This window comes from Carcharodon carcharias, chromosome 16 (genome assembly GCF_017639515.1).
Source record: "Carcharodon carcharias isolate sCarCar2 chromosome 16, sCarCar2.pri, whole genome shotgun sequence".
NCBI lineage: Eukaryota > Metazoa > Chordata > Chondrichthyes > Lamniformes > Lamnidae > Carcharodon > Carcharodon carcharias.
The window spans coordinates 826,135-840,196 of record NC_054482.1 but is presented as its reverse complement, the minus strand read 5'-3'; the positions used below and the strand labels follow the sequence as shown (position 1 = coordinate 840,196).

General features: G+C 56.7%; 1 protein-coding gene across 4 annotated transcripts in view; it reads right to left on the bottom strand.

Moving 5' to 3' along the window:
• Nucleotides 1-14,062, bottom strand: part of nos1apa (nitric oxide synthase 1 (neuronal) adaptor protein a) — a 441,188-nt gene that overhangs the window by 124,614 nt on the left and 302,512 nt on the right. For all 4 annotated transcript variants that reach the window (XM_041208009.1, XM_041208010.1, XM_041208011.1 and 1 more), the window contains one exon: nt 2,920-3,061. In XM_041208009.1, the coding sequence (XP_041063943.1) occupies nt 2,920-3,061 (142 nt within the window). The remainder of the gene's footprint in view (nt 1-2,919; nt 3,062-14,062) is intronic.

Here is a 14,062-nt window from a genome sequence, read left to right as displayed (position 1 = left end):
GGACACTATGAACTGTTGACACTGCCTAAATCATTCAGTGTAAGGAATATTACTCAGCCTATTTGAACATATACAGAGGTGAGAAATGCTGAGGGAAAACTCAGACGCTAAAATTAGATGGGTTTAGGTTGGGTAGGATTTTAAAATGTTTATAATTTGAGATTATGTTTGATCAGAGACGGGTTGTGGGGGGTGCGGGTTAACAATCTATCCCAGGTGGCACGTCAGCCATTTAAACTTTTTGAAGCGACTACATGCTTCACATTTTTAGTTCTAGTTTAAATTTTATGCTGGTCAGCCACATTTCCCAGGCATAGGGAAAGCCAGTATGTGAAGGGAGGCAAGGAATGCACCATCCAACACTCTAGCACTGCTCTCAATCGGGCTGACTGAGGCCAGGAAACGGAGATGAGAATTATTAATCTGCTCCTGGTGTTAAATTTGATTTTGATTTAAATGCTGGCAGGTAACACAGTCAGACAAGAATTTTTCAACCCAGAAGCTAGGTTAAAAACTCCAAAGGTATTGTAAGGACAACAGTATCCTGATGCCGAATTAAATACATCCAATCTACAATAGGAGCTCGCAGTTCATTAACTCTACAAGCCTAAACTAACACTCGTTGGGCAGTTTTCAATGCAAGAAACATCTATAAACAAGAGAAACATGCATTTATAAAGCATCTTTAACAAAGAGAAATAGTCCACGGTGATGTTAGGAAATAACCATGAACTTTGGTAAAAAAAAAAGGTGGGATTTAAAGCGGGTGGTAAAGGAGGTGATGGAGATGTAGGGAGGATTTACAAAGCATGAGTCCAAGGCAGCTGAAGACATGACAGGCAAAGCGAGAGTGAAGAGAGAGGGTGAATATCAGATCCAGTAAAGGAATGGTGCAGATTACAGACACAAGGGGATAGGGAGGTGAAACAATAGATGGATTAAACACAAGGGTGAAAATTTTACCTCTGAGGCAATGGGGTCCCGAACCAATGCAACTCAGGGAGGATGGGGATGATGGGCAGGATTTCATGGGTGGCAGGGTTTCCTTCCCCATCACCGATAAAGTCTCTGGGAAACCCGACCCACTCTGGCAGGCTGACCCGCAGCTCGGTGGAGTGTTAACTGGTTTGAGACAGGCCTTCTGCCTCATATCTGGGGAGGAAGTCCTGCTTCAACTCTGATTGGCTGGCAGCGCTCTGGTCCCAGCAACACCACTGGGAGTAGTGGCCACAGCTGGAACTGCAACCAATCCGTGACGATGAAGATCCAGAAGTTGGATGACAGGAAAGTTTGGGGGGGTGGGGAAGGGGGCTGGGGAGGGAGGGGGGGTGGTGGTGGTGGTGGTTCTCGGCAGGGCCAGAAAAGGAGGACATGGTGGGCTGGGGTGGGGAAGGGGACACGGTGGGTTGGGGTGGGGAAGGGGACACGGTGGGTTGGGGTGGGGAAGGGGACACGGTGGGTTGGGGTGGGGAGGAGGACACGGTGGGTTGGGGTGGGGAAGGGGACATGGTGGGTTGGGGTGGGGAAGGGGACACGGTGGGTTGGGGTGGGGAAGGGGACACGGTGGGTTGGGGTGGGGAAGGGGACACGGTGGGTTGGGGTGGGGAAGGGGACATGGTGGGTTGGGGTGGGGAAGGGGACACGGTGGGTTGGGGTGGGGTAGGGGACACGGTGGGTTGGGGTGGGGAGGAGGACATGGTGGGTTGGGGTGGGGAAGGGGACACGGCGGGCTGGGGTGGGGAAGGGGACATGGTGGGTTGGGGTGGGGAAGGGGACACGGTGGGTTGGGGTGGGGTAGGGGACACGGTGGGTTGGGGTGGGGAGGAGGACATGGTGGGTTGGGGTGGGGAAGGGGTGGGGAAGAGGTTGAGGGGGAGGAGGGTCGGTATAAACTGGCCTGTGGAGAGAGGGCACCCCAGGAGGGTGGGCCTACAATTGGAAAAGACGTGCATGAAGGATGCAGCACTCCCTCTTTCCCACTCCAGGCCCAAGCAGGCTTACCTCCTAGGCTTCCCACCTGGCGTTGACCACTTCCTGCTGCCGAAAAATTGTGGCCTTGCGGTAAGTGGCCCTTAAGAGGCCATGAATTGGCCATTTGTGGACCTCAGTTGGCACCAGGGAGGGCAGGTTGCCCGAGGCCTCACCCACCGCCAGTTAAATCACAGCCAGATCAGAGGTGGGCAGGTAGGCAGAGAAAAAGGCATTCACGGAATTTTAATGCACCCCACGCCAGCTCCCTCAGCATCAGCAAAGCTGTTCATAGGGCATCACAGGATTCTGCCCGATGTGTGAACAATACACGGAATGGCACATGGTATGAGTTTTAGATCAGCTGGTGTTTATGAAGAATGGAGGATGGGAGGCCAGTCAACAGAACACAGGAGTAAAGCCTGAAGGTCACAAATGTTTGGGCAGCAGGTGGCCTGAGGTAAATGGACAACAATCCAGAGCTGGAAGTTAGCAGTCCTGGCGATGGACGGGACGCAAGGTCAGATAGTCCTGCTCAACTCCAACAGGGAGATGAGGCTGAAACAGCTGGGGGACAGTGGCCGTGAGGAGATGGATTCACTGGTTAAGGATATGAAGCTTGTGACTGGGGTCGAAGACAATGGCTTTAGATCTGCTCCTGGAGACCGATAAACCAGTGGGACCATTAAAGTTATGCAAGGAAATAAAATAAAACAGCAGCAGCTCAGCAGTGGGATGTTTAAATAAGAAAATTGATATTTTCCATTTGAAGTAAAACTCATATGTTTGCTAATGTTCTTCTTTGGACACCCAGTCTCGCTTGAATTGAGATGTGGGTTACTATGGTTACCTATAGCCCAGGGGTCTGTTAGTTGTTTCTCTGACAGTAAGATTAAAAAGACCATTGCCCCCTTACAAAATGTGTTGCTGAACATAATTAAAATGTCATACCTGGGACGTTGCTGTTTTCAGCACTGTCTTCACTTCCTCGGTCCTCCTCTCCACCCGCATTTTGCTCAGTGTGTAGGAGACTCAGCTTGTGGCACACCTCAAAGGCTTGCCCTATAGTTCGCACTATCCTCATTGCTTGGCTCTGCGATGGAGAGCAGGAAGAGGGAGACTATTACCTCAGTATAACTCAATGATATATAGCTGGCATTGTTAGAATGAATATAGTGAGAATCTTTACATGATAAAACTTGAAGTGAGATGCCTTTCGGAATGAACCAGTGTTGTGTAATATGAATCATCGTTTAGTACTAGTAAGAAATATAGGACAATTATGTGCACAATATGGGCCATTCAGAATGAAAGTTAATCCCTCCCCTTCCTTAACAAGGTCACAACACTTCTCCATGAGGTTTGTGGCTGTCTCTCTGATTATAAAGTATTTATTTACAACATGCTCTTTGTGATATCTTCAGAAGTCGCCTTGTAGGGAGGATATTCTAATTATCCACTGACAGCTTCCATTTCCTTAGCAATTACGATTAGCCTGGAAAGTATTCCAGACATGGCTTCAGATTTGCAGTCTGAACGGGAATTAAACTCTGAGTGAGCCCACCCTGCAGAACTCCTGCACCAGACCACAGTAAGTTCTTGTTGCTCTGTTTATTTAACAGGGAAGCTTTGCGGCCATTGAACAGAAGAAAGCTCTACCTTGGCAGCAGGATAATACATTGCACACCACACGGTCACACCCTGACCAGACCTCACCTGACCTACCATGATCAACGTCACGGGAGAATTAGCTGGTCACAGCGCTTGCAAAGTGTGGGTTAAAGATAGTTTACAAAATGTTCACGGTTCCAGCGGATATCACCGCCCCCCCTCCCCACCCCTGGCCTCTCTTCCTCCTGCCTAGGGATTGTCCTCAGTGCCCTATGTATTTCCTGCTTTGCGTGGTGCGCGACCAAGCATGCACAGAGTTCTCTCTTGGGCAGGATATTTGGCGTTCCAGCCAGACAGTGTAAACAGAGTACTTACTGCCTGGCTGGAACCCAAACTGCAGTTACCATTCTCAGATGCCAAGCTGCACTTTAAATACCACATCAAACATCACCATTTCATTTTTGCAAACAAGCTGTTGAAGGCCCACATCTCTTTAAACAGTATGCCTAGAGCCTGGGCACCAAAAGGCTCCCACTGCAGTAGCAACATTGAGTGTATATTTTGGTATTGCTCCTGCCTGCAGCAAATGGACATTTCCTCATTACAGTCCCAGTTACTGAACATTACAGGGACGTGTGCAGCTTTTCGCCATTTATACAGCAGAGCAACGAGGTTCGAAGTTATCCGCAATTTATTTTTAATGCTACGTCAACCTTTTGTTCCAAATGGACATGTAATCACAATCCCAAACATAACCTGCTGACAATAACGGTTACTGTGCTTCAGTGAATTATTACAAACTTCAATGCAGCCCTGGCCTATGCCATACACATCCAGGCAGTAATAGAGTGAATTAACATTCAGCCATATTTCCGACTGATTAAGCTTTTTCCCTATTTTTTCTTCTTTTTTATTACTACAGCCAGGTACTAGGAAACTGAACCAGTATTTAACTATACAATTCTACCGCTCTTGATGCTTCAGAACTGCTCAAATTAGTCAGCTAATTCAGTCACCATCCATAAGAGCCCACATTAACACCTACTTAAAGTAATCACATGCACTCAGAACTCATCCGTCAGATGTTGGGAACAGCAGGCCAAAATTGATAATCACATAGGTAGCTCTCAGTTCTTCCCACTGCTCAGAAAATTAAAAAACATTAATTTCAGCTTCTGGTTTCCATATGTCACTGTGGCAACAACAAATGAGCTGATGTGAGTGTTTGCATAGCAGGAAGTCCTTTGGCAGAGAGAAAGCATTGTCAGGGCATGGTGAATCATAGTAGCTTATTACAGACCAGAGATTATCTGTAGGGGCATGATTCAGTCACTGTGCTGGGTGTGGTGAGGTAGTATATGAATGCAAGTCCTGGCTAACATGAATATGTTGTAATTTTAACCTTTTTAAATGATCTCTTTTGATTTTGCAGGAACGGCCCTCACACAGAATAAAACTTCGAAAATAAAAGGCGAAAGTGTTTGACTTAATCCAGTGCTTCCCTAACTTTCTCCCAGCGTGACCCCGTTTTAATGCCTCATACTTTGTGTGATCCTGAGATGGCAATTTGCAGAGAACAGGAGTTGTTGAGGTAGGAGGGCAGGTAGGGCAGGAGGGGGGCAGTAGCAGGGAGGCAGGGGGTCAACGATGGGAGGCTTCAGTTATTGAGCGGGTGGAGGGGTTGAATATGCTGCATATTACACCCCATCTTCCCCACTCCACCTTCATCTCCCCCCTTCAACCCCCATTTCCCCTTCCTTCACCCCATATCCCCTCCTTCAACCCCCATTTCCCCTCTTTCACCCTCCATCTCTGCCACCTTTATCCCCCCATCTCTCCTTCACACCTCGATCTCCCCCCTTCATTCCCATCTACCTGTTTCACCCCACATCTTCCCCTCCTTCACCCACCTGCCCCACTTCACACCCATCTCCCCTCCTTCACCCCCCCATCTATCCCTTTCACCCCATCTCCCCCACTTCACCCATCTCCCCCTCCTTCAGCCCCTTCTCCCCCCCTTCACCTCCATCGCTCCTCCTTCACCCCATCTCCCCCCCACCTCCTTCACCCCCATCTCCCACCAAACTCCTTCATCACCCCATCTCTCCCTCCTTCACCCCCATCTCTCCCTCCTTCACCCCCCATCTCTCCCTCCTTCACCAGCCATCTCTCCCTCCTTCACCCCCCAACTCCCCCTCCTTCGTCCCCCATCTCCCCCTCCTTCAAGCCCATCTCTCCCCCCTTCACCCCCCATCTCACCCTCCTTCACCCCTATCTCCCCCTCCTTCACCCCCATCTCTCCCCCCTTCACCCCCCATCTCTCCCTCCTTCACCCCTCATCTCTCCCTCCTTCACCCCACATCTCTCCCTCCTTCACCCCCCATCTCCCCCTCCTTCACCTCCATCTCCCCCGATCTTCACCCCCGCCTCCCCCGATCTCCTTCACCTCCATCTCCCCCCCATCTCCTTTACCCCCATCTCTCCCTGCTTCACCCCCCAACTCTCATTGCTTCACCCCCCATCTCTCCCTCCTTCACCCCCCATCTCTCCCTCCTTCACCCCCCATCTCTCCCTCCTTCACCCCCCATCTCTCCGTCCTTCACCCCCCATCTCTCTCTCCTTCATCCCCCATCTCTCCCTCCTTCACCCCTCATCTCTCCCTCCTTCACCCCTCATCTCTCCCTCCTTCACCCCCCCATCTCCCCCTCCTTCACCCATCTCCCGCTCCTTCACCTCCATCTCCCCCCATCTTCACCCCCGCCTCCCCGATCTCCTTCACCTCCATCTCCCCCCCATCTCCTTCACCCCCCATCTCTCACTGCTTCACCCCCAATCTCTCCCTGCTTCACCCCCCATCTCTCATTGCTTCACCCCCCATCTCTCCCTCCTTCACCCCCCATCTCTCCCTCCTTCACCCCCCATCTCTCCCTCCTTCACCCCCATCTCTCCCTCCTTCACCCCCATCTCTCCCTCCTTCACCCCCCATCTCCCCCTCCTTCACCCCCCATCTCTCCCTCCTTCACCCATCTCCCCCACCTTCACCTCCATCTCCCCCGAACTTCACCCCCGCCTCCCCGATCTCCTTCACCTCCATCTCCCCCCCATCTCCTTCACCCCCCATCTCTCCCTGCTTCACCCCAATCTCTCCCTGCTTCACCCCCATCTCTCATTGCTTCACCCCCCATCTTTCCCTCCTTCACCCTCCATCTCTCCCTGCTTCACCCCCCATCTCTCCCTGCTTCACCCCCCATCTCTCCCTGCTTCACCCCCCATCTCTCCCTGCTTCATCCCCCCATCTCTCCCTGCTTCATCCCCCCATCTCTCCCTGCTTCATCCCCCATCTCTCCCTGCTTCATCCCCCCATCTCTCCCTGCTTCACCCCCCATCTCTCCCTGCTTCACCCCCCCATCTCACCCTCCTTCACCCCCCATCCCTCCCTCCTTCACCCCCCATCTCTCCCTCCTTCACCCCCCATCTCTCCCTCCTTCACCGCCCATCTCTCCCTCCTTCACCCCCCATCTCTCCCTCCTTCACCCCCATCTCTCCCTCCTTCACCCCCATCTCTCCCTCCTTCACCCCCCATCTCCCCCTCCTTCACCCCCCATCTCTCCCTCCTTCACCCATCTCCCCCACCTTCACCTCCATCTCCCCCGAACTTCACCCCCGCCTCCCCGATCTCCTTCACCTCCATCTCCCCCCCATCTCCTTCACTCCCCATCTCTCACTGCTTCACCCCAATCTCTCCCTGCTTCACCCCCATCTCTCATTGCTTCACCCCCCATCTTTCCCTCCTTCACCCTCCATCTCTCCCTGCTTCACCCCCCATCTCTCCCTGCTTCACCCCCCATCTCTCCCTGCTTCACCCCCCATCTCTCCCTGCTTCATCCCCCCATCTCTCCCTGCTTCATCCCCCCATCTCTCCCTGCTTCATCCCCCCATCTCTCCCTGCTTCACCCCCCATCTCTCCCTGCTTCACCCCCCCATCTCACCCTCCTTCACCCCCCATCCCTCCCTCCTTCACCCCCCATCTCTCCCTCCTTCACCCCCCATCTCCCACTCCTTCACCACCCATCTCCCCCTCCTTCACCTCCATCTCCCCCGATCTTCACCCCCGCCTCCCCCGATCTCCTTCAACTCCATCTCCCCCCCATCTCCTTCACCCCCCATCTCTCCCTGCCTCACCCCGAATATCTCCCTGCTTCACCCCCCATCTCTCCCTGCTTCAACCCCATCTCTCCCTCCTTCACCCCCCATCTTTCCCTGCTTCACCCCCCCATCTTTCCCTCCTTCACCCCCCATCTCTCCCTCCTTCACCCCCCATCTCTCCCTCCTTCACCCCCCATCTCCCACTCCTTCACCACCCATCTCCCCCTCCTTCACCTCCATCTCCCCCGATCTTCACCCCCGCCTCCCCCGATCTCCTTCAACTCCATCTCCCCCCCATCTCCTTCACCCCCCATCTCTCCCTGCCTCACTCCGAATATCTCCCTGCTTCACCCCCCATCTCTCCCTGCTTCAACCCCATCTCTCCCTCCTTCACCCCCCATCTTTCCCTCCTTCACCCCCCATCTTTCCCTCCTTCACCCCCCATCTCTCCCTCCTTCACCCCCCATCTCTCCCTCCTTCACCCCCCATCTCTCCCTCCTTCACCCCCCATCTCCCAACCCTTCACCCCCCATCTCCACCCCTTCACCCTCCATCTCCCCCGATCTTCACCCCCGCCTCCCCCGATCTCCTTCAACTCCATCTCCCCCCCATCTCCTTCACCCCCCATCTCTCCCTGCCTCACCCCCAATCTCTCCCTGCTTCACCCCCCATCTCTCCCTCCTTCACCCCCCATCTCTCCCTCCTTCACCCCCCATCTTTCCCTCCTTCCACCCCCATCTCTCCCTGCTTCACCCCCATCTCTCCCTGCTTCACCCCCCATCTCTCACTGCTTCACCCCCCATCTCTCCCTGCTTCACCCCCCATCTCTCCCTCCTTCACCCCCCAGCTCCCCCTCCTTCACCCCCCATCTCTCCCTCCTTCACCCCCCATCTCTCCCTGCTTCACCCCCCATCTCTGCCTCCTTCACCCCCCATCTCTGCCTCCTTCACCCAACTCTCCCTCCTTCACCCCCCCGTCTCTCCCTCCTTCACCCCCCGTCTCTCCCTCCTTCACCCCCATCTCCCCCTCCTTCACCCCCATCTCTCCCTCAATCACCCCCCATCTCTCCCTCAATCACCCCCCATCTCTCCCTCCTTCACCCCCCATCTCTCCCTCCTTCACCACCTATTTCTCCCTCCTTCACCCCCCATCTCTCCCTCCTTCACCCCCCATCTTTCCCTCCTTCACCCCCCATCTCTCCCTCCTTCACCCCCCATCTCTCCCTCCTTCACCCATCTCCCCCTCCTTCACCTCCATCTCACCCAATCTTCACCCCCGCTTCCCCGATCTCCTAAACCTCCATCTCCCCCCCATCTCCTTCACCCCCCATCTCTCCCTGCTTCACCCCCAATCTCTCCCTGCTTCACCCCTCATCTCTCATTGCTTCACCCCCCCATCTCTCATTGCTTCACCCCCACATCTCTCCCTCCTTCACCCCCCATCTCTCCCTCCTTCACCCCCCATCTCTCCCTCCGTCACCCCCCATCTCTCCCTCCTTCACCCCCCATCTCTCCCTCCTTCACCCAACATCTCTGCTTCCTTCACCCCCCATCTCTGCCTCCTTCACCCAACTCTCCCTCCTTCACCCCCCGTCTCCCCCTCCATCACCCCCCGTCTCTCCCTCCTTCACCCCCCGTCTCTCCCTCGTTCACCCCCCGTCTCCCCCTCCTTCACCCCCCGTCTCCCCCTCCTTCACCCCCCATCTCTCCCTCCTTCACCCCCCATCTCTCCCTCCTTCACCCCCATCTCTCCCTCCTTCACCCCCCATCTCTCCCTCCTTCACCACCTATTTCTTCCTCCTTCACCCCCATCTCTCCCTCCTTCACCCCCCATCTATCCCTGCTTCACCCCCCATCTCTCCCTCCTTCACCCCCCATCTCTCCCTCCTTCACCCCCCATCTTTCCCTCCTTCCACCCCCATCTCTCCCTGCTTCACCCCCATCTCTCCCTGCTTCACCCCCCATCTCTCACTGCTTCACCCCCCCATCTCTCCCTGCTTCACCCCCCATCTCTCCCTCCTTCACCCCCAGCTCCCCCTCCTTCACCCCCCATCTCTCCCTCCTTCACCCCCCATCTCTCCCTGCTTCACCCCCCATCTCTGCCTCCTTCACCCCCCATCTCTGCCTCCTTCACCCAACTCTCCCTCCTTCACCCCCCCGTCTCTCCCTCCTTCACCCCCCGTCTCTCCCTCCTTCACCCCCATCTCCCCCTCCTTCACCCCCATCTAACCCTCAATCACCCCCCATCTCTCCCTCAATCACCCCCCATCTCTCCCTCCTTCACCCCCCATCTCTCCCTCCTTCACCCCCCATCTCTCTCTCCTTCATCCCCCATCTCTCCCTCCTTCACCCCTCATCTCTCCCTCCTTCACCCCCTCATCTCTCCCTCCTTCACCCCCCCATCTCCCCCTCCTTCACCCATCTCCCGCTCCTTCACCTCCATCTCCCCCATCTTCACCCCCGCCTCCCCGATCTCCTTCACCTCCATCTCCCCCCCATCTCCTTCACCCCCCATCTCTCACTGCTTCACCCCCAATCTCTCCCTGCTTCACCCCCCATCTCTCATTGCTTCACCCCCCATCTCTCCCTCCTTCACCCCCCATCTCTCCCTCCTTCACCCCCCATCTCTCCCTGCTTCACCCCCATCTCTCCCTGCTTCACACCCCATCTCTCATTGCTTCACCCCCCATCTCTCCCTCCTTCACCGCCCATCTCTCCCTCCTTCACCCCCCATCTCTCCCTCCTTCACCCCCATCTCTCCCTCCTTCACCCCCATCTCTCCCTCCTTCACCCCCCATCTCCCCCTCCTTCACCCCCCGTCTCTCCCTCGTTCACCCCCCGTCTCCCCCTCCTTCACCCCCCGTCTCCCCCTCCTTCACCCCCCATCTCTCCCTCCTTCACCCCCCATCTCTCCCTCCTTCACCACCATCTCTCCCTCCTTCACCCCCCCATCTCTCCCTCCTTCACCACCTATTTCTTCCTCCTTCACCCCCATCTCTCCCTCCTTCACGCCCCATCTATCCCTCCTTCACCCCCCATCTATCCCTCCTTCACCCCCCATCTCTCCCTCCTTCAGCCCCCATCTCTCCCTCCTTCAACCCCCATCTCTCCCTCCTTCAACCCCCATCTCTCCCTCCTTCAACCCCCATCTCTCCCTCCTTCACCCCCATCTCTCCCTCCTTCACCCCCCATCTCTCCCTCCTTCACCCCTCAACTCTCCCTCCTTCACCCCCCATCTCTCCCTCCTTCACCATCAATTTCTCCCTCCTTCACCCCCCATCTCTCCCTCCTTCACCCCCCATCTATCCCTCCTTCACCCCCCATCTCTCCCTCCTTCACCCCCCATCTCTCCCTCCTTCACGCATCTCCCCCTCCTTCACCTCCATCTCCCCCAATCTTCACCCCCGCTTCCCCGATCTCCTTCACCTCCATCTCCCCCCCATCTCCTTCATCCCCCATCTCTCCCTGCTTCACCCCAATCTCTCCCTGATTCACCCCCCATCTCTCATTACTTCACCCCCCCATCTCTCCCTCCTTCACCCCCATCTCTCCCTCCTTCACCCCCCATCTCTCCCTCTTCACCCCCCATCTCTCCCTTCTTCACCCCCCATCTCTCCCTGCTTCACCCCCATCTCTCCCTGCTTCACCCCCCATCTCTCACTGCTTCATCCCCCCATCTCTCACTGCTTCACCCCCCATCTCTCCCTCCTTCACCCCCCATCTCTCCCTCCTTCACCCCCCCATCTCTCCCTCCTTCACCCCCCATCTCTCCCTCCTTCACCCACATCTCTGCCTCCTTCACCCCCCAACTCTCCCTCCTTCACCCCCCGTCTCTCCCTCCTTCACCCCCCGACTCCCCCTCCTTCACCCCCCATCTCTCCCTCCTTCACCCCCCATCTCTCCCTCCTTCACCCCCATCTCTCCCTCCTTCACCCCCCATCTCTCCCTCCTTCACCACCTATTTCTCCCTCCTTCACCTCCCATCTCTCCCTCCTTCACCCCCCATCTATCCCTCCTTCACCCCCCATCTCTCCCTCCTTCAGCCCCCATCTCTCCCTCCTTCAACCCCCATCTCTCCCTCCTTCACCCCCATCTCTCCCTCCTTCACCCCCCATCTCTCCCTCCTTCACCCCTCATCTCTCCCTCCTTCACCCCCCATCTCTCCCTCCTTCACCCCCCATCACTCCATCCTTCACCCCCCATCTCTCCCTCCTTCACCCCTCATCTCTCTCTCCTTCACCCCCATCTCTCCCTCCTTCACCCCCATCTCTCCCTCCTTCACCCCCCATCTCCCCCTCCTTCACCCATCTCCCCCTCTTTCACCTCCATCTCCCCCGAACTTCACCCCCGCCTCCCCGATCTCCTTCACCTCCATCTCCCCCCCATCTCCTTCACCACCCATCTCTCCCTGCTTCACCCCGCATCTCTCCCTGCTTCACCCCCATCTCTCCCTGCTTCACCCCCCATCTCTCCCTCCTTCACCCCCCATCTCCCCCTCCTTCACCACCCATCTCTACCTCCTTCACCCCCCATCTCTCCCTCCTTCACCCCCCATCTCTGCCTCCTTCACCCCCCATCTCTGCCTCCTTCACCCAACTCTCCCTCCTTCACCCCCGTCTCTCCCTCCTTCACCCCCCGTCTCTCCCTCCTTCACCCCCATCTCACCCTCCTTCACCCCCCATCTCTCCCTCCTTCACCCCCCATCTCTCCCTCCTTCACCCCCCATCTCTCCCTCCTTCACCCCCCATCTCTCCCTCCTTCACCACCTATTTCTCCCTCCTTCACCCCCCATCTCTCCCTCCTTCACCCCCCATCTTTCCCTCCTTCACCCCCCATCTCTCCCTCCTTCACCCCCCCATCTCTCCCTCCTTCACCACCCATCTCTCCCTCCTTCACCCATCTCCCCTCTCAGCTCCATCTCCCCAATCTTCACCCCCGCTTCCCCGATCTCCTTCACCTCCATCTCCCCCCCATCTCCTTCACCCCCCCATCTCTCCCTGCTTCACCCCCAATCTCTCCCTGCTTCACCCCCCAATCTCTCCCTGCTTCACCCCCCATCTCTCCCTCCTTCACCCCCCATCTCTCCCTCCTTCACCCCCCATCTCTCCCTCCTTCACCCCCCATCTCTCCCTCCTTCACCCCCCATCTCTCCCTCCTTCACCCCCCATCTCTCCCTCCTTCACCCCCCATCTCTCCCTCCTTCACCCAACATCTCTCCCTCCTTCACCCCCATCTCTCCCTCCTTCACCAGCATCTCTCCCTCCTTCACCCCCCATCTCTCCCTGCTTCACCCCCATCTCTCCCTGCTTCACCCCCCATCTCTCACTGCTTCACCCCCCATCTCTCCCTGCTTCACCCCCCATCTCTCCCTCCTTCACCCCCCATCTCCCCCTCCTTCACCCCCCATCTCTCCCTCCTTCACCCCCCATCTCTCCCTCCTTCACCCCACATCTCTGCCTCCTTCACCCCCCATCTCTCCCTCCTTCACCCCTCATCTCTCCCTCCTTCACCCCGCATCTCTCCCTCCTACACCCCCCATCTCTCCATCCTTCACCCCCCATCTCTCCCTCCTTCACCCCTCATCTCTCTCTCCTTCACCCCCATCTCTCCCTCCTTCACCCCCATCTCTCCCTCCTTCACCCCCCATCTCCCCCTCCTTCACGCATCTCCCCCTCTTTCACCTCCATCTCCCCCGAACTTCACCCCCGCCTCCTCGATCTCCTTCACCTCCATCTCCCCCCCATCTCCTTCACCCCCCATCTCTCCCTCCTTCACCCCCCGTCTCTCCCTCCTTCACCCAACGCTCCCTCCTTCACCCCCCGTCTCTCCCCCCTTCACCCCCCGTCTCCCCCTCCTTCACCCCCCGTCTCCCCCTCCTTCACCCCCCATCTCTCCCTCCTTCACCCCCCATCTCTCCCTCCTTCACCCCCATCTCTCCCTCCTTCACCCCCATCTCTCCTCCTTCACCACCTATTTCTTCCTCCTTCACCCCCATCTCTCCCTCCTTCACCCCCCATCTATCCCTCCTTCACCCCCCATCTCTCCCTCCTTCAGCCCCCATCTCTCCCTCCTTCAACCCCCATCTCTCCCTCCTTCAACCCCCATCTCTCCCTCCTTCACCCCCATCTCTCCCTCCTTCACCCCCATCTCTCCCTCCTTCACCCCCCATCTCTCCCTCCTTCACCCCTCAACTCTCCCTCCTTCACCCCCCATCTCTCCCTCCTTCACCATCAATTTCTCCCTCCTTCACCCCCCATCTCTCCCTCCTTCACCCCCCATCTTTCCCTCCTTCACCCCCCATCTCTCCCTCCTTCACCCCCCATCTCTCCCTCCTTCAC